Source organism: Mesoplodon mirus (genome assembly GCF_964341445.2).
Source record: "Mesoplodon mirus genome assembly, chromosome: 19".
Classification (NCBI taxonomy): Eukaryota; Metazoa; Chordata; class Mammalia; order Artiodactyla; family Ziphiidae; genus Mesoplodon; species Mesoplodon mirus.
The window spans coordinates 1,016,180-1,040,503 of NC_138995.1; the positions used below are offsets into that span (position 1 = coordinate 1,016,180).

Here is a 24,324-nt window from a genome sequence, read left to right on the forward strand (position 1 = left end):
GGAGCCCCAGAAGTTCCCACCAGAAATGGCCCTAAGAGATCTCCTGATCCAGTCCACTTTTCAGAGAAGGAAGCCGAGGCCCAGAGAAGGTTGTGGACTGGCCCAAGGTGGTGACAGAGTCCCAGTCCCCAAAACGCTGTCGAGAGGCAGGGGAGGGGCCGACTGTAGACACCCCCCAGGGCAGAGTCCGGTGCCCGGCCTCCTTCCTCACAGCGTGTTTTTCTTATTTTGCTTACAGATCGAGAGGACGGGCCTGCGATGTCTCTGCCCCACGGCCGTTTTCATGGCTGCTTAAAATGGTCTATGGTCTGTCTTTGTAAGTAAAATAACAAAAACCACGGCCTCCCGGGAGGTCCTCACCCGGCGCCCACTGCTCGGCCTGCACCCCTGCGTCTGCTGGGCTAGGCCTCTCTTAGGGGAGCCCAGGGGACACACCCAGGACAGCAGAGCAGCCAGGACCCCAAGTCACAGACCGAGTTCACACCCAGCCCTGCCGCTCACACGCCCTGTGACCTCGGGCAGACGGAGGGCCTCGCTCAGCTTCCTTTTCCCCAACGCAAAATAGGGCATATCAGGCAGGTCCCAGAGTTGCAAGAAGTTCAAATGTCAGTGGCCAGTCCGCAGCCCATCTCAAGGGCAGACCCCAGCCTGGGGCAGACCCCATTCTTACCCTTCCAGGCAATGTCCCCAGGCAGGGACCACCACCTGTAGAAAGAAAGTTACGGAGCCAGTGCCAAGGGTGATCACACGAAGGCCTGGGTCATGTCAGCGTGAAGTCTGGCCCACGCGAGGTGCTCAGCGGATGTTGGTCACTAGTGGACGTTCCCGTCCAAGTGCCCAAGCTGCAGCTGATGCCCTCAGGCGAGGCTCTCGTGGGGCGATGCTGGCAGTGTGTGTCAGCCAGCAAGCGCAGCGGGCTCGCCCATCTGGACCGGCCTGATGTAAGCCCAGGTGTGGCATCATCTAGGGCCTGGCGTGTCCACGGAGCTGCGGTGCTGTGAGGCCTGTGAGCTTTATGTGGACAGGAGGATGGTGATTCCCAGCACCAAGGCTGGGAGGGGGGCTGGCGGGAGGGGCCGTTTTCAGTGCCTCGTCCTAGCCCCGCCCCGGCCCAGGCCCCGGGACTGGGGGAGCCGTGGGGTGCTGTGCTGTGCCCCCAAACCTCGGCCGGGACACGTGTGGTCTATCTTAGTAACACACCTGTTGTGGGAATGAACGCACTTGTGGCCGAGGGTTATTTTCGGCGTCTCTTTAGCAAGCTGCTGAGACTGCCCAGCAGCCTGGGAGGGAGCGCGGCGGGTGAGGGCAGGCCGGCCGCCGGGAGGACCAGGCGCCGAGGGCAAGCGGGTAAGGGCGCCCCAGGGAGGCCAGGCCAGGGGCTGGCGGGCGGGGTCCCAGGAGGCACGGATAGCCGCACGTCTTCGAAGCCCCTGAAGATCCAGACCCCGAGCGACAGCCCAGCTCTGCCGTGAGTGACCAGAAGCCCCCGCTGCGGTGAGGTCCCCATGCAGCAGGCCACCTCCCGGCCTGTCTGGGGTGACCGCCAGCGGCTGTCATCAGTCTCGACCAGGGTGTGCGTGCGTGTGTGTGTGTGTGTGTGTGTGTGTGTGTGTGTGTGTGTCAGCATCCACTGAGGGGTCAGCTGGAGCTCCACAATGACAGAGAAAGTTAGCACAACAGCAGGGCTTCTGGTCCAAGGGTGCCCTGGACACACCTCGGAGAGGGTGAGGGACAGGGCCCCTCGTGTTCTGTGTCTGGAGCTCCTTCCATCCCAGAGCGAGAGGAAGTCCCTGGAGCGACTGTCCTGCAGGATTACCCCTGAGCTGGAGTGTCACCTGTGGGTCCTGGAAGGAGCTTCTAAGGTCGCCCAGACCAGGGGGCAAACAGGTTTCGACCTGCACTGTGTCTCCAGGGAGGCAGAAGCAGCACCAAGGGCTGAGTGGAGGGCACGGGCCCCAGGAGCGGAGCAGGTCGCCACGCCTGCAGCCCGCCCCCTCTCGGGACACAGAGGCAGCACGTCTGTTTTGGCGCCAACCCTGGCTTTCAACCAGCGCTTTCCAAACTTCTGTTATGTGGGGCCGGTTATTGATGAGCCATCACCCAAGACGTAAAAGCAATCAGGTCAAGCGTTTCCGGCGCCTTCCGGTGGGAGAAGGATAGCCTGGGTCCCACGAGGGGGAGCGTGCAACAGAGGAGGCACCTGGTCCTCCGGGCCCAGAAGCCCCACCTCTAGTTTGCGCCGAGGGCCGTCTGCTGATGAGAAAACGGAGGCCAGGCCCGAGTCTCACCCACACGGCATGTCTGGGCTGGTCCAGGACGTCCACTCCCAACCAGGGTGCTTATCTTGCACCCACAAGGGCTGGGCTGTGTTAGTCTGCCTCTGAGGGTCTGTGGAGTGCCGGGGCAACCAGGGGACGGGAGGCAACCTCGAGCACCATGTGCACTGTTCAGGGACTGCGAGGCCCATCGCCCATGGCTCAGGTGGCCGGTCCCTGGCCCACAGCTCGGGGCGGGGGGGCCAGGGGGAGCGTTCGCAGGTGTCGCCGGCGGGCAGGTCATGGAAGCTGAAGGTGCGAGCAGAGCTGGCCAGACAACAGGCTCAGGGTTAACGGGGTGGGCCAGTTCCAGCTCCCAGGGGGATGGTGCAGGCCTAGGGCTGGAGGGGAGCTACATCCCACAGGCCTGCAGGGGCGGGTGGAGCCGGCAACCGGGACCTGGAGAACCAAAGCCCTGGGATAGCCGAGGCCCAGGGAGGAGGGACGGGCATGCGGCCACCTCACATGCTCCCGCCCTTGCAGGCTGGGCGAGGCCAAGACGCCGGAGGTCACCCCCCCGAGCCAGGTCAGGATAGCCGGGCTGGCGTGGTCTGGAGGAGCAGAGTGACATACCCGCCGTCTGTGCTGTGGCTGTGCAGGAGGGGCCGCTTCCCAGAGCCGAGCCCAGCAGCATCCCCATCCCGGAGAAAGGGGCGGCTGCTCCCCGTCTCCACACACAGGCCCCGGCAGATGCTGCAGCCCTGGAGAAACCCCGCCCTGAGAACACAGCAGCTCTGAGCTGTCCTGCATCCCCAGATCCCTAGTCCGGCGAGGCGTGAGCGCCCAGCCTCTGCACAGACCCAGCCAGACAAGGCGGGAGGGCCAGGGCACGGGCCTCGGGGACCACAGTTGAGTGAGTGAGAAGTGCGCCTGCACGTGTGCATGTGCTAGTGTGCACGTCTGTGTGCTGTGGGGGGGTGCACATGGGTGTGCCACGGGGCTACATTGCATCATGCCCGTGTGCACACGTGTGCAAGTGTGCATGTGGGGTGTGCTTGTGGGCATGTGTGTGCACGTGTGTGTGTACATAGGTCTGTGGGCTGTGCACTGGGTCTGTGTGCACATACGTGTGTGCATGCATGCAGTGCATGTAGGCGTGTGTGCACGTGTGTGCACACTGATGTGCCTGCATGCACGTATACGCGTGTATGCAAGCACGAGTGCACGTGTGTCTGGCGTGTTGCGTGAGGTGCGTGCAGGGCTGCTGAGGGAGGGAGGGTGCGGGGAGTGCAGGGCGTGGGCGAGGGTGGGCTTCGGGACGGTCGTGTAGGGAGCACAGACGTGCGCAGGAGCAGGAGTTGGGTGTGCGAACAGGAGCGTGAAGGCGCAGGTCCTGTGCAGCCTTCCCGTGTCCAGACCCCCTCCACCATCACCGAGGGCCCTGGGAGCCCACGACCTCTGACCTCTGTGCAGGCCCTGGTGCAGGGGAGAGGGGTGCAGGTGGTCAGGCTCTGGAGGGCTCCCCGGCCCTGGGGACAGACTCAGCTGAGGATCACGGTCCTGCCTCTGGTCCACTTCACAGCAGTCCCAGTGTCTGTCACCACAGGAACCCACAGTGCTGCTCCTGGGGCCCCTGCATGAGCTCATCGCAGGCCCCTCAGGTCACCTGCTGGTCCTCCGCACGCAGCTGGGGCCCATGTGCGCACACGTCCACCCGTGCAGCAGCCCCAGACAGCAGCTGTGCGGTGTCCCCCCTGCCAGCATCCAGCCCTGCCTGTCCCAGGGGTCCAGGCTCCCCTGCCCCACCTTGAGCCCCGTCAGCCTGGCACGGGGGCCCTCATGCGGGTGTGATGGCACCTGCGTAGGCACTGGGGCGTGGCTTTGGGCCGTCGTGGGGGGGGGTGGTCACTGCCCTTTTGGGGGGATGAGGGACCTCCCCATGGAAGAGGAGGATGGGCCCACAGATCCCGGTTGTGGGGAAGCCCCTCCACCTGTTCACAGGAGATGTGTGTCTGCCAGGCAGCGTGCGGCCATGGTGTCCCCCGGATGTGGAGGGCCTGGCTGCGTGGCCCAGAGCAAAGCCGAAGGGCCACTGAGCCCGGGCCACACCTGGATCACGCCTGTACTCTCGGCCCCACCCGGCCGGGGCCCCAGTTTGAGCGTCTGTAAAGGGTGTCCGTGGGGCCCGGCTGCCCTGCTGCGTCTTCAGCCCGCCTCTCCCCGCGCAGTGATGAACGGCAGCAGCCCCTCGCCCACAGCCGTCAGTGGCACCCCGTCCACGCCCAGCGGCTTCAGCAATGGCCCAGCCACCTCGTGCACCGCCGCGCTGTCCACACAGCAGCTGCCCCCAGCCTGCGGGGCGCGGCAGCTCAGCAAGCTCAAGCGCTTCCTGGCCACCCTGCAGCAGTTCGGCAGCGACATCTCCCCAGAGATCGGGGAGCGTGTGCGCACGCTGGTGCTGGGGCTCGTGGTGAGTCGGGTGGGGACGTGGTGACCCCAGGTCGGGCCAGCCCTCAGTCTCTGCCCTCCTCTCCCCGGGGTTAAGCAAGGTGTTTTCTCCCCCCACCCCCCCAGAACTCCACGCTGACCATCGAGGAGTTCCATTCCAAGCTCCAGGAGGCCACCAACTTCCCGCTGCGGCCGTTCGTCATCCCCTTCCTGAAGGTAGGGACAAACCCACTTCCCCTGCGCTGGGGCCCCAGGAGCCCCGAGTCTTTTCTCTGCCAGCTCAGATCAGCCACTGTTCTCGAGACTCTGACTCCCCTGTCCCCCGGGGGGGAACAGTGCTGACCCGTCGCGGCCGACTCCTGCAAGCTCGCTGCCAGGCCAGAGTAGTCAGCCACCCCACCCTGTGCTCTGAGACCGAGCTCCCAGGCTCAGTCCTGTTATTAGTGGCCAATACACTCAGCCGCTCGACAGCTATTTTTTGAGCACCTGCTATGTGCCAGCCGACAACAACGGCCATAGACTCTGGAGCTGCAGGGAGGGTGCATTCTGATGAGGGTGGAGAAGGGCGAGGGAGGAGAGCGGGGAACAGAGCCAGGCAGCGGGGACAGCACGTGCAAAGGCCCTGAGGCAGGGGTGTGCCTGCTGTGTTTGAGGAGCAGTGAGGTGGCCGTGTACCTGGAACGGAGTGAGGGGGGAGGGACAGTGGACAGACGGTGGTCATGTGGGTGAGCAGACAGATGGGTGAGTGGGTGTCAGTTGGAAGGCAGCCGTGTGGTCAATCACGGAAGATAAACAGTGGACCAGGGCCTCTCGGTAGTTGGTGTTGGATTGGCGGCAGCAACACCAGGGTGTGTGAGCAATGCAGGTTCCCAGGCCCCAGCCCAGACCCACTGAGTCAGAATCTGCATTTTAACAAGGTGCTGGGCAACGTGTGTGCACAAAACCGGGACAAGCGTTAGACCCACGTCTCCCCTGCAGTACTCCTCGGGGCCTTCGCTCCCCTTGAGGGTTACACATCTCCCAGAGGGGGTGGAGGTGAAATGCTTCCCAAATGTATTTGACCACGGGTGCCTCTGCTGGCGCCCATCTCCTCAGGTCAGGTTCCACAGAGCTCGCTTGGGAGATGCCCGCCTTGGAGTGCCTGCTGGGCTCTCGTTTCCCAGGCCCAGGTGATGCTCCCAGCCACGGGCCATGCTCGCCTGCATAGCTGCACCCTGGTGGGGCCTGCCTTTCAGAGGGTCTTGAAGACAGGCCATACCAGACGTGCCCAGATGCGAGCCCTGACCCTGCCACTTAGCCCCCGCTGTCCTGGGCCAAGGTAGTTTGCCCCTCTGTGCCTCAGTTTCTGCAGCTGTGAAGTGGGAACCATTCTCAGGCTATTGGGAAGGTTGTGGGAGACACGCAGGTAAAGACTTTGGGACGTGCTCGACTGACACGGGGCATCGTCATCTGGGGATTTCAAGTGTTCTGCAGACGACGTGTCCTTTGCAGCTACCCCTGCTGAGCCCCCAGCAGCCCTTGGGGTGGGTGGGGTGACGCAGACACTGCCACTGTTCCCGGTTAACAGGCAGGGAAACTGAGGCCCTGAGGTTCCCTCTGGTGGAGGGGGGGAGCAAGGCCGGAACCCCCATCCCTCCAGCTCCAAGCCTCCCAGCCCGCCAGGGGTGTGCCCCAGGCCCGTACCTCGTTCCAAGGGGACCCCACATCCGCTCCCTCCTCCCGCCTTCCCGCCCACACCCCGCTGAGCTCACTCAGAGCTGGGCTGAGGGTTCGCCCATCTGGCAGTCATTTGCAATTCATCAGGAGCCCTTCCCGCTCCTCCCTGCTTTCAACTTACTGCTGACTCCACGCTCCCCATCGTGGGGGCGCAGTGCCTGCCTATTCTGTCAGATTAGACATTTACACGGAGGTCCCACCCACCCGTGTCAGCTGCCCTTGTTTATCTGAGGAGCAAGAGCAGGGAAAACACCCCGCATCCCCGCGCCCACCCCGCCAGGCCCACTCGCCCTGGCATCCCAGCATCCTCCCAGGCACACCCCAGTGAGACGCCAGACAGGACGTGCCGGCCTGGCAGTGCCTGCCTCGGTGTGCCCCCTGCCCACAGCGCTGTCACGGGGCTGTCAGAGCTTTGGCGCCCCGATTGCTCTCCTAGTGATGGGGCAGCTGGGGGAGGGCCCTAAGCCGGCAGGCTGTCAGGGACAGAGTCCATTCGTCTGCCTGACGTGGGGCTCCTGGGCGTGGCCAGTCCTGTTCCCAGGGCTTGTGGACAAGTCGCCGCGGCCCTGCCTGGGGAGTGCCCCGCCCCTGCCCCCCCCCCACTCACTGTGGGACCCTGGCCTCTTGAGCACACAGAGTGCCGAAGGGAGCCTGGGGGGCGTGCCGGCCTGCTGGGCGGCCTCGGTTTCCCCACCTGTGACCTGGGAGCAGCAGGGGCACCGCCTTCCTGGGGATTGACCGCCTCCCAGGCCCAACCGTGGCGCACCCATGTGGTGGCCCCTGGCACCATCTCCTATAGCAGAGGCAGGAGCAGTGGCCAGCCCACCCGGCTCAAACCCAGCTCTGCCCTTGGGCAACCAAAACTCCCGCTTCCCAGTCCCCTCCCGGGTCCCTGGGGTGTGACAGCCCACCTCCTCAGGTGGGACTGGGAGAGTTAACTCATGAGAAGCTCCACCCAGGATGGGAGGAGCCAGAGCTTCTTGCAGCTCCAGCTGCAGGTGAGGCAGAAGTCAGAGCAGTTAAGTGACTTGCCCATGGTCACACAGCACAGCCAGGGTGGGCAGACGCAGGGCCTGCAGTGGAGCGTGGGGCAGTGGAGGAGGTCCTTGGGGAAGCAGTGGGAACATCATAAACCCTCAGCGAACGGGAGACACCTGCTCCAGTGACGCCGTGACTGCGGGTGTTTTTGCAAACACTGATTTCCCTCCGGCCAGAGCTCCCGTCTGTGAAGGGGGCAGCACGGGACCTTCTTTCAGGTGGCAGAGCTGGGACCCACCAGCTCGGTCTGTCCAGCTTCTCAGCAGCCAGGCCTCCCAGGCCCTGGGGACAGAACTGGGACTGCTGCCCAGGAAGGAGATGAGCACCGCCCCCCATAGTCTCTATGCATTTCTTCCGGGCCCTGGTCCCCACTCCCCCAGCCAAAGGCCCCAGGTCCCCTGCACCCTCTCCTGAGCCCGACGCTGTGCGTGGCTGAGTGGTGGGGCTTTCCGGAAGCTGGGAGATGCTGCCCCGCCCAGCCAGCCCTCCACCCGTGGCCCCGGCTCCCAGCTGGGTCCAGCCGGCCGGGAATCCAGATGTTTCCATGGCTGTAACAGCAACCAGCCAGGGCCCATGCTGTCCCCCCCACTGCTGCACCAGGAGAGGAGGGGCTGGCGAGGGGGAGGGAGGATGTTTGGCGTCCTCGGACCTCCCGGGACCTCCTTTCCCAGCTCATGCTCCTAACGTGTTCGACAGATGGCGGGCTGGCCCCTGTTCAGCTCTCCAAGTAGGAAAAAAACAGGCCTGGCAGCCGGCGCTGCTTGACAAAAACGCATTGGCTGCTTGAGCGCGTCCGGGTGGTTGCGCTAGTGGGGGTTGGTGGCGCAGAGGCGGGAGAGGCTGCCGAGGTGGCTTTGAAACACCGTGAGAAACTTGGGGAGCTGCACTTCGTTACAGATACTTAGAACTCTGGCCCTCCCAAGCGGCCTGCCGCTGCGCCCCCACCCAGCCAGCATCCCCCCACGGTGGCTCTGGGGAGACCGCCGAGCCCCCGGGGCCCTGCCGTGCTCGCTGGGAGGGCCTAGAGCAGGGTGGAGGCAGGAGGGCACGGCAGTTACGCACGGTGGTCACAGGCGGCATCTGCGTTCGAATCCTGTGCCCACCCCCACGTGCCATTCTGCTCCCTGTGCTGTGGTGTCCTTGCCCACAAATGTGGAACCCAGTGGTCGTGTCCGACCCCGGGAGGTGACACGCGTGACGGCCCAGAGCCGTGTGGGTACACTGATGCCTTCATTCAAGGCTGGGCTGGGAACCCGCAGAAAGTGGGCAGGCGGGACCAGCCAGCGCACGTTGGGGTCCGCGGCAGGTGTGCTGGGGTCCTGCTCGTCCACTGCGGCGAGCTGTGCGCAGGGCTGCCCCGTCCCCTCTGACCCTCACTCTCCTCCTCCGTGCGGGCGGTTGTCTGGGGCCTGTTTCCTCAGGCGCAGGCAGCAGGTCCTGGTGAGGAGGCCTCCTCGATTTCTCCTGATGCCAACGCAGGAGGGAGCTTGGTGAAGGGGAAAAACCCCAAACCGCTGGGTCTCCTGGGGGGCATGGTCCCCCCCTCATCCCCAGACTGTAGCAGAGGAACTCGAGGCCCAGAGCGGTCGTGCAGCTTGCCCAAAGTCACACAGCAAGGCTGGCCATTGGCGTCCCTGCCTCACCTCCAAGCACCTGGCGCCCTGACCTCAGTCAGCAGCCAGTCCAAGCCCCTCCCTGCCCCCCGCAGGCTAACCTGCCCCTGCTGCAGCGGGAGCTCCTGCACTGCGCCCGCCTGGCAAAGCAGACCCCCGCCCAGTACCTGGCCCAGCACGAGCAGCTCCTGCTGGACGCCAACGCCTCTTCCCCCAGCGACGCCTCGGAGCTCCTACCGGAGGTCAACGAGAACGGCAAGAGGAGGACACCTGACAGGTACCTGGGGGGACGGCGGAGGGGCTGGCTCTCTCCCTACCTGACCCTTGAGAGCTGCGCCGGCGCCGAGGCTTAGTGGGCACCCCAGTTCCGGGGCTGAGGGAACGCAGGCCGATGCCACGTTGCGTTCTGTGGCAGCCGCTGCTCGGTTGGTCGGGTTCAGCCTAAAGTGCAAGGCCACTGAACAGGCTCAGTCACCGCGAGGCCACCCTGTCTGGCCGTGGCAGGTTCTCCTGAGGACTCGGATGCCCCGGGAGGACAGGGGCGGAGGCAGGACAGACACTGCCTGGCTGGCATGCCCTGGCTATTCCCTTCGTGCTGGACGTGCACCCCGAGTGTCCAGCAGCCCGAGGTGCCCAGGTGCCTGGGCTGGCCCTCACTGCTGGGTCACAGCGTGGGTACCTGTCCTGCTGATGGGGGAGGGTGTCTCCCCCACTCTCTCCAAGGAGGCCCAGGCTTCCTGACCGCCTCACCCCAGGAGCCCCAGAGGAGGAGGAAGAGGGGAGCTCCGGGCTGGGCCCCCAGCGGCCGGGTCTGGTCTCTCCCGTTGTTCACCTCGGTCTGTCTCCTCCTCGCTCGCTCGCTCTCTGCCCGCGCCCCGACCTTCCCCTCACCCCTCTGTCCACGGATCGTGGCCCCGTGACCACTGTCCCCTGCCTGCTCTTGGGACCAGGACCAAAGAGAACGGGTCAGACCGTGACCCTCTGCACCCGGACCACCTCAGCAAACGGCCGTGCACCCTGAGCCCTGCCCAGCGCTGCAGCCCCAGCAACGGGCTGCCCCAGCCCACGCCGCCTCCGCACTACCGCCTGGAGGACATGGCCGTGGCCCACCACTTCCGGGACTCCTACCGCCACCTTGACCCCCGGGAGCTGCGGGAGCGCCATCGGCAGCTGGGTGAGCGGCGCACTGCGGGGGTGCACGCGTGCGCCGAGTGGAGGTGGGGGGCGGGCGGAGCGTCTGGGGCTGCCGTGTGCACGTGAACGCTGGCGCTGCCCGGCCACGTCTGTCCGGGGAGGATGGACTCTGAGGACGTGGGTGCAGAGGAGAGATTTGCGCCCCACCCCGTCTGGGCTGCGCCCAGAAGCCTGAGGGACAGCCATCTTTCCTGGGGGGGCAGCCCGACACCGCCACCCTCAGGGCCAGGAGGGCCCCTCCCCATGGCAGGTGGGTGCCGTGGCTGCAGAGGTGCCTGTCCTGGGGGCTCTGCAGGGCCAGGTATGGGATCTAGAGCCGCTCGGGATGCACTGGCAGCCGGGAGAGACCCGGCATGTGGGGGGTCCCCAAGTCGCAGGAGTTGCAGCCCCCGCCTCCAACGCCCAGGCGCCCCGAGGGAAAGCAGAGGCATCAATGAGCACACACGGCCGGTCCTGCTACACCAAAACACCAACTCCGTAGAGGGTGGTCCGTGCAAGAACGAAGGAGATGAGGGAGGCGGGGTGCTGGGGCGACACCCCCCGGGGGCAGGACTGCCTGGTCCTCGGAGCTCCCCCAGGTGTGCCCTTGGGCAGGTCACATGCCCTGCATGCCTGCTTCCTCCCTGCTGGCTGGGTCTAAGAGCAGCCCCGCCTTCAGGGGGTGAGAGGGGGTTAATACAGGGCCTGGCCCAGAGTGGGTGCTGAGACCCAGCTGTTACTGGTGGTGGTGTGGCAGGTCCCGGTGGTCCTCTTGTTGGCATTGTATGTTTTGCTGGGTCCTAGAAGGCAGCACCCCGATGTGTTCTGACACACCTGTGTGATGTGTTAGCATGCCCACGTCACAGATGGGGAGACTGAGGCCCAAAGGGGTAACGGACAGGCCCAAAGTCGTCTAGCTACCACGACTGACCTTCTGACCATCCTCTGTGCTGGGTCAAAGGGATGAATAGGATTAGCCTCCACCCCAGGGACCCCCCCCCCCAGCGTTTTGGTGCGGGAAAACTGGAAACAGCTGCCCCTGAGGCAGAGGCCCAGGGCACCGATGGTGGGCCCAGAGGAAGGGTCAGCAGAGGCCTTGCCCCTGCCTCCTCCCCCCGGAAGCTCCCAGGGCCCGGGCCCAGGCCCAGGCCTGGGCAGCAGGTGACAGCGTCTGGCTCCCTGCAGCCGGGTCAGGCAGGTGCTAATTCCCACCCGCTTCTGCTAAAGCAAAAATAAACGCCAGCTGTCAGGCAGATCTCAGCCACTATTTTGGTTGGGGCGTTGGTGCAGGCCCCAGCTCCGTGGGCAGCAGGGCAGGGTGGTGTACAGCGGGCTGTGTCCACTACCTCCCACCTCTGCTGCAGTGTGGGTAGGCGTTTCAGGTTTGGGGGCTAAAAAAGGCCTAAGTAGACCCCAGCCCAGGAAGCATGGGCCCTGCTGGGTCACAGTGGGGGTGAGCATATTCGGTATTTCAAAAAGTGTAGGAGGAGCTGCTGTGAGGAAGCCAGACGCTGCCCCGCAGGCGTGAATTTCTCAGCTCTCAGTTGTTTGTTTTGTTTCTGATTATGGGGTGTGGGCACCCCATTGTTTCAGTCTTTGGAGCTACACCAGCCAGCGGCTAAGGGCACAGCCGACCTTGCTTTACTTTGGTCAATATGTCCCTGTAACCAGCCTCAGTTTCCTCATCTATAAAATGGAAATAACAGCAGAACCCCTCCCCCGCCACACACACGGTTGGAGGCTGAGTCAGGGATGAACATGTAAAGCCCTTAGCACACAGCCCTGCTCCACACCCAGGGCTCTCCCCTCCATCTCGTCTCCCGGGAGTCTTATCACACCTCTGGGAGGCAGGCAGGATGGGGAAACTGAGGCCACAGGCAAGACAAGGGGCCCAGGTCCCATGGGGAATGAGTGTCAGGGCTCTGGCTTTTCCCGACCCCACTGTTTCCCAGGAGACCACACTTAGACCTGCTCACCTGAGACCCAGCAGATAAGCCAGATCACCCGTCTTACCAGGCTGGAGCTCGGCCCAGGGGACACAGAGGTGAACAGGCCACACTGGCCCTGCCCTGGGGACTGACACAGTCTGTTGGCAGGACTGAGAATAAGCAAAGAAGCACCTATAATTACTACACAACCAGAGATACATGGGGCTTAAGGAAGCCTGAGAGCCCAAGGCTGAGGAGGAAGGAGCCTGTGACCTATGCTTTGAAGGATGCATAGGAGTCCAGCTAGCTCAGGGGAAGCAGTAAAGTATGGGTGAAGCCAGGTAGCCATCGGAGGCCCTGAGCATTGGGGAAGCCCCTTGACTGAGGTCTGAGGCCACTATGCCAGCAGCAGGGGGCAGAAAGAGAGTGCCTGGATTTGGAGGTGGGGGAGGCGTGGCCAAAGCGCGGGATGGGGACAGGGGTCTCTTCTTCCGAAGCATGGGTAGAGGCCAGGCCTTTTCCTGAGCCCCCAGGGCAGTGGGCAGACGGTCTCTTCCTCACCTCTCCACGGGAGGGCACAGCCCATGGGCGGGGCCCGCGGCAGGGGCGTGGGTGGGGGCGGGGCCTGTGGCAGGGGCGTGAGCAGAGGCGGGGCTTGATGAGCGGGGGCGAGGCCTGGGAGCGGGGCCGGGGCCTGAGCGTCAGCCTCCTCCGCAGCCGTGCACGAGTCCCGGCCTGAGGAAGTGATTGACCACAGGCTCACGGAGCGCGAGTGGTCGGAGGAGTGGAAGCACCTCAACAACGTGAGTGTCCAGGCTCGGGCCACGGGGCGTCGCAGCAACTCGCAGGCGCTCTGCCCAACCTGCGGGCGCTGCGGGGGCAGGGCTCGTGTGCGCCCCCTTGGCCCTGCGCCCGCCTGTCTAGGCTCGCCCGTGCGCTCCTGGTCGACCCCTCAGCACCCTCCCTTCTAGGGCCCCGCGGACCGTCTCCCGGAGAAAGGTCCTGGCCGCGGGGGTGGGACCCCTTTAACACCATTTTCAGGGTCATCCCTGCCCTGCGTCCTTTTGGGGAGGGGACCCCAAGAGAAGGGTGGTCCCCAGAGCGGCCCTGGCCCGTCTGCTTCGCGGGGCAGACCGCACCTCGAGGGCTGCAGGGAGAGCCCCAGACCTGGGTCTGGACAAGCCTCCCGGCTGGTGTGGTGCCCCGGGCGCCTCCCCAGCCCCGCCCAGCTGCTCAGGTGTCTTTCCGGGCAGTGGAGGTGGGTTTTCAGGCCGCAGCCTTGAGCCCCCTCGGGCAGGCGTGGCGGGCGGGCTGGCCGGGCCCGGAGTGTGGGACAGTGTCCCGGCTGTCCTCGTCATCGAGTGGCTCACCCGGCCCCGCGTGCCCGCAGCTCCTGAACTGCATCATGGACATGGCCGAGAAGACGCGGCGGTCGCTCACCGTGCTGCGCCGCTGCCAGGAGGCCGACCGCGAGGAGCTCAACCACTGGATCCGGCGCTACAGTGACGCCGCCGAGGACAGCAAGAAGGGCCCCGCGCCCGCCTCCCGGCCCCTCGGCAGCTCCGCGGGCGCTGAGGCCTCTCAGCTAGGTGTGCTCTGTGGGCGCGCGCGGGGCACCGGGGCCGAGGCCATCACTCGCCACGGCAGCGCCCTCACACGGCCCTGCAGTGAAATAGCACCCAACACGGTGTAACCTGGAGAAGAGGGGCCGCCTGCCGCACAGACACTGCCTGACCCGCTGGGAGGCCCAGCTCTCGGTTCCGATAGGCCAGGGGCCCGGCGCTGGGAGGCCCCTGCATGATGGCCGTGGAGACGCAGAGGGGCGAGGCTCGGCCCAGCTCCCAGCCGAATCCAAAGCCCATCGGCTCCCGAGGGTCTCCCTGACATCACCCTGCCCCCCCCCAGCAACTGATAACAGGGTTTCCACCATGGGTACCTTGGGCGCCCCCAAGATCACGCTCACACCCTGCCCCCATGGCCCAGTCGGGTGGGCCCCGTCCTGTGTGTGATGCTGGCCTTCCTGTGTTTCAGATGTCCACCGGGAGTCTGTGCCTCGGACCCTGTCCAGCTACATGCCCGAGGAGATCTGGAGAAAAGCTGGTGAGTGGGGGTGGCCCAGGGCCCCAGACCCTCTCGCCCTCCCCTGCGTCTGCGTGGGGGTCCCTGCGGGCGCGCCCAGGCCTGCTGACTCAGAATGTGGGCGTGGGCCCAGTCCCCGCCCTCCAGGGGATGGTCCTCTACACTACAGTAGAGGGTGGGCTTTGCAGGTTTCCCCCCGCGACCATTCGCGCCCCCGGGGCTGTGGGCAGGGGAGACCCGTCTGGGCCGGTCCAGGTGCTGACCAGCCGGGGGCGTCCTTTGCAGAGGAAGCAGTGAACGAGGTGAAGCGGCAGGCAATGTCAGAGCTGCAGAAAGCTGTGTCTGACGCGGAGCGCAAGGCCCACGAGCTCATCAGCATGGAGCGAGCCAAGATGGAGCGGGCCCTGGCCGAGGCGCGGCGGCAGGCCTCCGAGGACGCCCTCACCGTGGTCAACCAGCAGGAGGACTCCAGCGAGGTAGGGCCGCCCGCCCTCCCTGCCCCCCACCACCCGCAACCCAGTCCAGGGCCGGAACCCCACTCTGCCGCCTCCCGGTCACGTGCTTCCCAGCCACGTGACCTTGGGCAGCCCTGGGGCCCCTTGACCCCACATGGCCTGGTGAGGCAGGTCCTGTGGGTGTCCCCATTGTACAGATGTGGAGACTGAGGGCTCCAGAGGGTAGATGGCTCACCCCAGATCACTCCCTAGGAGGTGGTGGGGCCGTCATTTGAACCCAGGCTGGCAGACGCCAAGGCCTCCTCTAAGCTGTGAGAGCAGAGGCAAGCAGTGGGGCGTGAGAATCACCGCGCTGGTACCTCCGTGTCCACTGCATTCTCTCCTTGTCTGAGAAGGGCTTGGATGGCAGAGAGGTTAGGAGGAGGGAGAGGCTCTCTCCAGGGGTCCTGGGACTGTCCTCGGGGAGGGCACTTCTCCATAGCCCCCTGGATTCGTCTGTGCTGAGCCGGCCCCGAGGGGGCAAGGGGAGCTGGGACACAGAAGGACAGCCTGTGGCGCTTCAGGCCGTGGACGTGCGTAGGGAGGACGGTGGGTGTCAGGGAAGCCCGCTAGTGGTACCGTCCGTCCGAACAGTCCTTGAGGGAGTGTGCCGGCAGGAATCTGGGGAGCAGCAAGGGTGGGGCGGGGGGCATGCCTGCAGAGCGTGGCCAGCAGGAGGCTTTGGGGGCTAAATGGGTGCTTGGGCCTTTCTCCCAGGGCGGTTTGGCTTCCCCATCCCACAGCCTGGGCTGCTGCCTCTGGCCTTTCGCTGGAATCCCTGCCCACCTTCTGCTCGTGTGGGCAGCTGGGGTCGTTGCTTGTTACAGAAAAAAGGATCAGAGGCCCAGTGGTAGGGGAAGTACAGGATCTCAGCAGCTGTGGCTGCGCAGCCCACTTCTTTACTCTGCCAGGGCTGCCACATTCTGGTATCGGAGCCCTGGCAAGGCCAGGAGAGCTTCCTGGAAGAGAGGGAGGGGGCTGTGGCCCACCATGAACCTGTCTGGGGTGGGCTGGAGTTGTGGGAGCCCGTCCCCCCAAAACGGCCCAGCTGAGGGGCCGTGTCTGCAGAGGGTCATCGCAAGCTGGGGTTTTTCTCTTCTTGCTCGGTGATGTCGTGGCTGGGTCTGAGCAGGTGTGTTTGGAGTGTGTACTTCCCTGGTCTGCAGCCAGGATGGGTACTCTGGGGAACTGGGGGGCCGGCCAGGCCACCTCTGACCGTGCCCCCTCACATCCAGAGCTGCTGGAACTGCGGGCGCAAGGCCAGCGAGACGTGCAGCGGCTGCAACGCGGCCCGCTACTGCGGCTCCTTCTGCCAGCACAAGGACTGGGAGAAGCACCACCATGTGTGCGGCCAGAGCCTGCAGGGCCCCTCGGCCGCAGCGGTCGAGCCAGTGCCCGGACAGCCTGATGCCACCCCAGGCCTGGGCCCCTGCCTGCCCCCGGCCGCCGTCAGCCCCAGCGAGGCGGGCTCCACGGGGCCCTCCCGCCCCGGCTCCCCCGGCCCGCCCGGCCCGCTGGATGCCGCGCCCCGCTGACCCGCCAGGACCCGGTGCCCATCGACCCACCCGGCCCCGCCCGGCCCGCTAGACGCGCGCCCAGACCTGGGAGCCGACCTTGGGAGTCACTGCTGCTACTGCTTCTCTCCAAAAGAAAACACAGAACCAACAAGACTGCATCAATGCAACTTCCTCAGCTACCTGACGATCACGCCTCAACCTCTTCGTGCATCCTCAGAAACCACCCGACGAGCTTTAGGCAGCCGGACGGACGCCGGCCAGAGGTGACCGGCTCGTCCACACCCGCCCCTCCCTCTTTCTCTCTCTGTCTCTCTCATTTTTCTCTCTTTATGACTTTCACACACTTTCTCTTCAATGAAAAAATCTAATTGTTTGGTGGGTTATATTTTCATTGAAGAATTTTGGGGGGCTGTTTGGCAAAAGAGCTACTCAGAAATGGACAAAGAAAACTGGGGGGTTTTTTTCTCCCCTTCCTGATTCAAAAGGGAAAAAGAAAACTGTTCTTTTATAGCCGGAGATCTGAGCCGCTGTGTCACTGAAACCACCCCCGGGGTGTGTGGCTGGTGCAGTGGGGACGGTTAGAAAGATGTCAATTTCAGACTCAAGAAGTAATTTTTGGTTTCAGGGTTTTTTTTTTTCCTTTAATGCTGTTTGGCTTTAAGTAGAAATCCAAAAAGTTTTTTTAAAAAAAGGTAAAGGAAGCATACCTGTAAACTACCTTGCCAGCTAGCCAGCCAAGGACGCCGGACCCACCTCTGCTCCAAAGGAAATCCAAAAAGCAAACACAAGAAGTCAAAATCCAGAATTTTTTTGTCACTGCCAAAGTATTTATTTCACTGTTTTACTCTACGCCTGGGCTTGTTCAGATGTCGGTCTTTTGCTTTGATTCTGTTCAGGGGGGTTGGGATGTTGGGGTTTGAAGTGTTTTGTCCAACAAGAAGCGACTTCTTTCTTTTCAACTCGACGGCAGCACCTCCGCCGGGGCCGGGTGGGGTGAGAAGCTCGGCCCTCGGCACCCACGCGTGTGTGCCCGTCTGCGTATGCACCCGGGGCACGCCCAGCGTGCGTCTGCACACGTTCAGGGAGGGTACCTCGTCTGTCCTCACTCCATCTGTGAATTTCCGTCAAATTTCATTCTTTCCATTTGTGAAAAAGAAGTCCTCACGTGTCCTTCCCAGAGAACATAATTCTGAGACAAAACTGTGACAATCTTTTGGGTTGATTCTTGACTGCTTTTCAAAGCACGAGGAGACAGCCACTGCGCCTTCAACTGCTTCTCGTGTCCTCCTCTACCTCTGCTGCCCACTCCGAGAAGCCTCCCGCCCACCTCGTCTTTCCGTCCCAGCCCTGTGTCTCCTGCAGCTCCACACTTTTGCAGAAAAAGGAATAAAACGACAAAGAAAAGCAATCCGCCCTCCCCGCACCTTCTGGAGACTTGATCAGCTGTATATAACCCTGCATTTTTGTCCAGCTGTTCCTCAGGGGATGTTTTCTCTCCGAAATCCCCCCGCCAAGCCTAGCCCTGTCCCCCCACCCCACTCAACTCCCCCAGCGATCTCAAGGAGGAAATAAAGGAATAAAGAAATTCTGATCTGTACCCAGTGGGAGAACAAACAGCAAACACGGTCTCCGATCTGTGTTTTCTTGCGTGGCTGTAAGGAGTTCCCTGGACTGGAGTGCAATAGTGACCAGCTACTGAAACCGGGTGCCCAGGGGCCCCACCGAGAGGCAAGAAGTCAATAGTCTGCGATAATGTGAATGTATATAGTCCTTGCAGAGGTCCAAATGATGATATTCATGATGATGATAATAAAGAAGAGATGTTTGCCAAATAAAAAAAAATTAAGAGAAACCATGGAAGTATGTAAAGTTCAGGAACTAGGTTTTCAAAGAAAGCTGAACTGCGGTCCTGCAGCGAGCAGCAGGTTGGTTGATCGCTGTTACTTTTCAGAGTTGTAAGAATTAGCCCTTTGTGTACTGCCAGGAAGGATTCCGTCGGCACACAGGCCAGGTGCCATCCGAACCCCACCTGGCAGGAGCCCTAACTCTCACCCTCCAGAAAGCTCCCGGGCTGCCTGGGGCGGCAGGGCCGCCTGCCCCTCCGAGGCTCGCTTCTGTGGGTCTCAGAAGACCAGGGGCCAAGTGGGATTCGGCTCTCGAGAGGCAGTGGGCGCCCACCCGTCACGTCTCCAGTCTGCTTTCTCTCTCGCAAGACTTGGACCTGTCAGAAGGGCAGTTGTGCACCTGCTGTGACGTAGCCCCGCCTCTCCCCCTCGGACTCCATTCCCACGAGGTTGTGCTGGTGGAGGGTGGTGCCCTGGGTGCGCTGGGGTGTGGCTGTGGAGGTCTGAGACCCTGATGTCAGGACTGCGGGGTGAGTCCTGGCTGGGAGGATCCCGTCACCTGCAGCCCCGCGGGTGTGCTTTGCCGGCCTCTGTTCCTCTTCCCCTCCCAGGGTCCCCTTTGAGGACAGGCAGGCGCGCCAGGGCTGGCCAGCTGGTGGCATCGGGCCAGACCAGCCTGCAGGGCTGGACCACAGGCTGAGGGTCCGAGGTGGGGACGGCCCCTCCCACCCCAGCTGTTGGGAAGAGGTCACCTCAAGCCAGCTAGGAAAGGCCATCTTCCCTGTGTGGCCCCCATACCTGTATCTCATATACCAAGACCTGCCTCTGGCCAGGGCTGCAGAAGCCTGGCACGAGGGGCCAGCCAGAGGCCAACAGACGTAGCCCCTGCCAGCAGAGAGCGTCTGCAGGGTCAGAGGGTGGCAGCCGGGTGGGCTGGGCGGCTGGCAGCGAGGAGGCTGAGGCCCAGAGGGGGCGGGAGGGGGTGTCCACGGGGGCGCCGTGTCAGTGGTTGCCGGGTGTGGGCTGGGTCACACGAAGCAGGTGGCTCCTTCCGTCCAGGGCCCCCCTCCGTGCTTTGGGAGCCGGCATGTCTGTTGGTCGCTGTGCTCAGGCCCTGTTTGGCCAAAGGGCTCACGGAGAAGGCAAACTCCCAATGAGTAGCTGTGGTGGGGGAGTGGGGAGGCGGCCGGAGCTGGAGTTGCTGGCGGTCTGTGTTCCCCCTGCCTTTCTTATGCAAAGAGGGCGCCTGGACAGAAGGGGGTCCAGCTCAGAGCCCGGCCTAACCCGCTGCCTCCTGAGCTTACGGGCCGTCGGTGTGCGCGGGACGGTCTCTTCCCCAGGGGCCGAGATCGGACACGCTGGTGAGCCCAAAGCTCAGTGAGATGCGGCTGCTCGCAGACCCTCCCTCCCCACCCAGTCAAACCAAAACGGCAGCATTACCCTGTTCTGAGGCCAAAGCGACCGCAGGAGGGCCGCGTCAGGGAGGATGCACAGGCTGGGACAGCAGATGCTGGCGCCTGGGCCCCCTCAGCCCCGGTGGAAAGCCCCCTGACGTGTGACCCTTCGACCTTTCCCACCCCCTCGTCTCTCTGGCCTAGGACGTGTCATTGTCCCCAGGTGGTGGTGTCTGGGGGGTGTTCTGTTGGCAAAGACCAGTGCCTACCATTCCCCGTGTGGACAGGCTGGCACACCCCAGACCCCGTCTGAATCACGAGGGTTCCCATCCCCAGGACCAAAGGAAAGCCTTGGGTGCTACCGGGGAAGACAGGAGAGCTGGAGAAGGCCTTGGGGCCAGGAGGGTAAGGGCCGTAGTACAAGAGGAGCTGGCCTCCCGGGAAGGGGCCACCCTGTGGGGTTGCCTCAGGGCCCAAGGGGTCCAGTGGTGGAGGGGCACAGGTGGGAGGGGGCGTTGCTTCTGGTTTCATCCCAGTGACACCGTGGAGAGGGCTGGGGCAGGCCCTAACTTCCTCCTATTTGCCAGTTTTTCCAAATACATCCTCAGAATGACACCAAAGTCCAGTCCCTGCACCTCCCACCTTGCCTGTCCCAGCTCACTGTAGCGTGTCTGTGTGGCCATGATTCTGCCCAGCGCTTCAGCCTACCTACAATGACTTATTGATTCTTTTCTTTTATCAGTTCACCCTTCTGACCAATCCTGTCATCTCCCTGGCCGTTCATCCATACACCCATCCATCTGTTCATCCATCCATCCACTCATCCCTCCATCCACCCGTCCATCTGTCCATCTATCCATCCATCACTCTATCCCAGCTATCACTTGGTCCCCCGTTCATCCTTTCAGCATCCACCTGTCTGCACACCACACACGTGTCTCCCATCTAACCCACACGACCACGCCTCAGTCCATCCCCAGGCAGAACCCAGTGTAGCGTCACCAACTCCCTCAGTGATCCAAAGCCGTGGGGGTGCTTTGGGTCCCCCGTGGCCTCGGTCACCCCCTCCCAGTGCCCCTCCCATTGGCCCAGGCCTGCTCCGGGGACAGATAATCTGCCCGCGTCTGCTGCAGACGTGGGCAGATTGGACCAATATCCTAGCAACAGCTCTGGCCAGGCTGGGCCCGCCTAGCAAGTGTGGTGGCCGTGGGCCAGGAGGGGCGCTGGAGGTGGCCCACACAGCTGCCCAGGGGCCCTGTGACCGGGACCACCAGTCGGGGAGCGCACATTCCCTGGCAAGTCCCAGACATTGCAGGCTGGTGCCACCCACTCCTCTCCTTGTCACCAGGGGTCACTGCCTGGAGAAGGTGTCCCCAGGAAGGGAGGGGCAAGACAGAGCCCCGTGCTGGCTTCCCTGAGACACCAGTGCTCCTGGGGCCCCTGCTTCGAGGTGCGCGTGCCCGGCTCTGCCGCACCCCTCTGCCCTTCTTCCGTCCAGGGGTCCCAGATGCTGGAAATCACCCCGCAGAGCTGGAGAGCTGTAGACAGCCCCTGCCCAGGTTGGTGGGGTGGGTGTCCCTGTGTCCCTAGAGGCGCAGCGCACTCTCCCAGCCCCGTCTCTCCCTGGGCCCCTCAGCCCCACACCTGCCTGCGGGCTCCCGTGACCTACGGGGCTCTTCCAGCGCCCCCCGCGGGATCACCTCCTGCTGGCAGGAGAGGAGGGAGAGGAGGATGCAAGGAGCCTGGACACTGTGCACGGATGAGGCCCGGGGAGCCGGCCGTCTGGGCAGCAGCCTGCACAGTCCCCGGCGTTCCAGAAAACTCTGGAATCTGCCTGCTTCCTGCTGCTTTTGCTTCAATTCAGCCGGACCCTGGGGTACCTCCCCAGAGACCCCTTAGAGCAGTAACTCGACATCAGGACTCAAGGGGAGCCTGGCTTTAAACGTTAGAATGAAGGACAAGGGGCTCCTAGCCAGGCCAGCCTCCGTGGGCCAAGGGGCTTGGGCGGCAGGAGCTGGGGCCCGGCTACACGCAGCCTCGTGGGCAATGGACTGACTGTCCACTTCCTCTTCTTTTTATGTGATTTTATTTTTTAATTCCCCCAAAGGGGTTGGACCGAGAGTGCTGGGTCATATTCCTCGGTGCCGGGCAGGGTCCTGATGGCCGCCCTCCCGTGTCCCCCCATCTCTCTGTTCGCGGCCGTGTGGGTTCTGTGTCGTGGAATAAAGCCGCCGTTCACCATCACGGGCTCCGCCTCTCCTTGGGTCCCCGGCGACTCCGCCTAAGCCTGTTTCACACCTTGATTCACCAGATTTGTGTTGGGGGGCTTTCTCGGTGCCAGGCAAGAGGGACAAGAGGGGGTGCACCACGCCACGGGGGTGGACGAACGTGTGGTGCAGGGTCGGGGCGTGAGTGGGACATGGCGGATGACCTCTGCCTCCTGAGTTCCCGCCAAGTGGGGTGAATTCTCGAAGGTTGTGTCCTCGAGGTGGTCGGGACGACCTCGGACCCCAGATGACACACTCGTGGCTTCAAGGGCTCGAGCCCCCCTGCCTGTGGCCATGTGGGCACCTCCCACAAGACCCTGAGGGTGGACACCTTGGCCCTGAGGAGCCAGGGTGTCCCAGACGTGGTGTCCCGGCTCACAGGGCAGGTCCCGCCCCCAGCGGGTGTGCAGGGCTAGGGCTCTGGGCTCACGGGCGGCCCATGGGAGGAAAGGGCTGTTATTAATACTCGAGCCCAGCCTGGAACATGGTGTATTTTGAAAGGCGTCACTGGAAAGGCCAGCATGGGGGCAAGCCTGTCTGCACGCCAGGCAGCTGGCCGGAGCCCCAGCTGGGCCTGGTGTGTCAGCAGTCCCGGCACAGAGGGGATGACGGCGATTTTCCATTGCAGAGGTCTGAGCTCAGAGGGAGCCTGGCTGGGCCGGGCACGAGTCCAGCCGGCCCTTGGCTTGGACGCAGCTGCCCTGGTGTCCCGCCTCCCACCTGGAGGTAGAGGGAAGGGCCTGGGCCAGGGGCCCTCCGTGGGGTCTCGGCCCACAGGAGAGGGGGCCTGAGTGCCCCGAGCCGTGGGAGAAGGACCTGCGGCAGCTGCGTTCTGTCCTCGTCCGGCAGCCTTGGGCGGGGGCCCTGTCCTCGCTGCTGCCCTTGAGGCACTCTGGCCGGCGGGGGGGGACCTGGGGACATGTAACTTACACAGGTCAGACAGAGGGCAAGGCCCCGGGCGCTGTGGCCACAAGAGGAGATGGAGCAATCGGGAAGGCTTCCTGGAAGCAGCAGCACAGTGAGAATAGCGCCCCCTGGAGCCTCGCACATGCAAGTGCATGAAGCCATGTGCAGCCTGGGGAAAAGGGGGTGTTGCAGGCAAGGAGGGCCGGGAGCTGGGAGGCCAGGCCTGCAGGCGCACAGCCAACTCAGGCCGGCTCCTCTCCCTGCAGGGCCCGGGGGGGTTCAGCCTCCACGGAGGTGAGAACAGAGCCGGGAGGAGAAAGGCAGCCACGGCGTCCCCCGCTTCCTTCCAGGGCGCATGCCTCGTCTCCCCATCCACGGCCCCCAGGGTTCGTTCACAGGCTGCAACTCTCCCCTCCCCCAACTCCACATTCCCAGGGAAGAGACCCTACCAGCAGTGGTCTGGAGGGTGGGATGTGGGCTGGGTGGGCACACGCGCCCAGAGGGGCCCCCCATAAACACGTCAGGAGGATGGAAAAGGCATGGCAGGAGCTCCCCCAGGACGACGCCAGGGCGAGAAGAGGCCAGAGCAGCTGCTCGGGAGGACGGACGGAGGATACCAGGGCACCCCGGGACACAGGCCTGCAGCTGCCCTCGGGGAGAGAGAGGAACGGGGCGGGACCTGACAAACTGCCTTCAGGCCCCCAGTATCCAGGCCTGATCTGCACAGAATTCATCATCGTGCCCTGCGGCCCGGGCAGGGATCCAGCTTCATTAAGTGGTTCCCACCTAAGGGCTGGCCCAGAGTTGGGGTGGGGGAGGGGAGGGACCGCAGGGAATCCAGGAGGGGTCAGGAGGAGGGATGTCTCTCCTTCTGGCCCAGGACCCTGCCCTGGCCTGGCCCGAGAAACCGCTGACCTCGTGGCACCCCCCTACCCCCCACCCCCAGAGCCTTGTTCAAGCTGTTCCCTCCGCCCAGGCCACCCTCGCCTCAGCTCTGCCTGACCCAGTCCTTGAAGGCCGGCTCAAATGCCACCCCCTCCAGGAAGCCTGCTCTGACCCCCTGTGCCCCCTCCCTGCTCTGCACATCCGGGTAACTTGCTCATGCCCGCATCATCCTAACCGTGGCCAGCCACTGGAAGCGTGACACAGCGAGGTGGGGGGACCTACGACCCCTTAGCTTCCTGGCTCCTGCATCGTGGCGGGTGAGGCCGAGCTGTCGCCAGGAGGCCCTCCCGGCTGCACCACAGCTGCACCCTCTCCACCTCGAGTGTCCCAGAGGGGCCGGCCAGTGAGGAAGAGGGCACCGGGGCGGGGGTCCAGCCTTTGACCCCTCAGGGCCCAGAAGCCAGGGTGGAGGCTCGGCCCCAGCCCGGAGGCCTCTGAAGCCTCTAGTGGGAACACCTGGCCTGGGGGAGGGCTTAAAGCCCGGGAGGGTGCAGGCAGGTGCCGGCAGTGTGGAGGCGAGCGCGGAGGCTCTGCCGGCCCCTCCTGCCCCATCCGCCATGTGGCCCTTCCTCAGTCGAGCTCTCTTCCCGCCTCCGACTGAGGCCTGGCTCAGGAGGGCTTCCTCAGACCCCGAGGCCCAGGGCTGGGGGGCCTGGAGCCGGGCCGAGAAGAGCCCTCTGGGCCCAGAGGCTGGAGACACGGAGGAG

The 24,324-nt window shown here is 64.0% G+C and overlaps 1 protein-coding gene across 3 annotated transcripts in view; it reads left to right on the forward strand.

The window, feature by feature from the left end:
- CBFA2T3 (CBFA2/RUNX1 partner transcriptional co-repressor 3) overlaps nt 1-21,740 on the forward strand; it is an 86,449-nt gene extending 64,709 nt beyond the window's left edge. For 2 of the 3 annotated variants that reach the window (XM_082606773.1, XM_082606775.1), the window contains exons 3-12: nt 239-316; nt 4,484-4,725; nt 4,830-4,919; nt 9,166-9,347; nt 10,021-10,244; nt 12,889-12,974; nt 13,562-13,760; nt 14,203-14,271; nt 14,536-14,726; nt 15,980-21,740. In XM_082606773.1, coding sequence (XP_082462899.1) covers nt 239-316; nt 4,484-4,725; nt 4,830-4,919; nt 9,166-9,347; nt 10,021-10,244; nt 12,889-12,974; nt 13,562-13,760; nt 14,203-14,271; nt 14,536-14,726; nt 15,980-16,279 — 1,661 coding nt within the window. In that variant the 3' untranslated portion in view covers nt 16,280-21,740. Of the gene's footprint in view, nt 1-238; nt 317-4,483; nt 4,726-4,829; nt 4,920-9,165; nt 9,348-10,020; nt 10,245-12,888; nt 12,975-13,561; nt 13,761-14,202; nt 14,272-14,535; nt 14,727-14,957; nt 15,039-15,979 lie in introns of those variants that run through there. The other variant, XM_082606774.1, reaches the window with a different exon arrangement.
- The last annotated feature ends 2,584 nt before the right edge of the window (nt 21,741-24,324 follow it).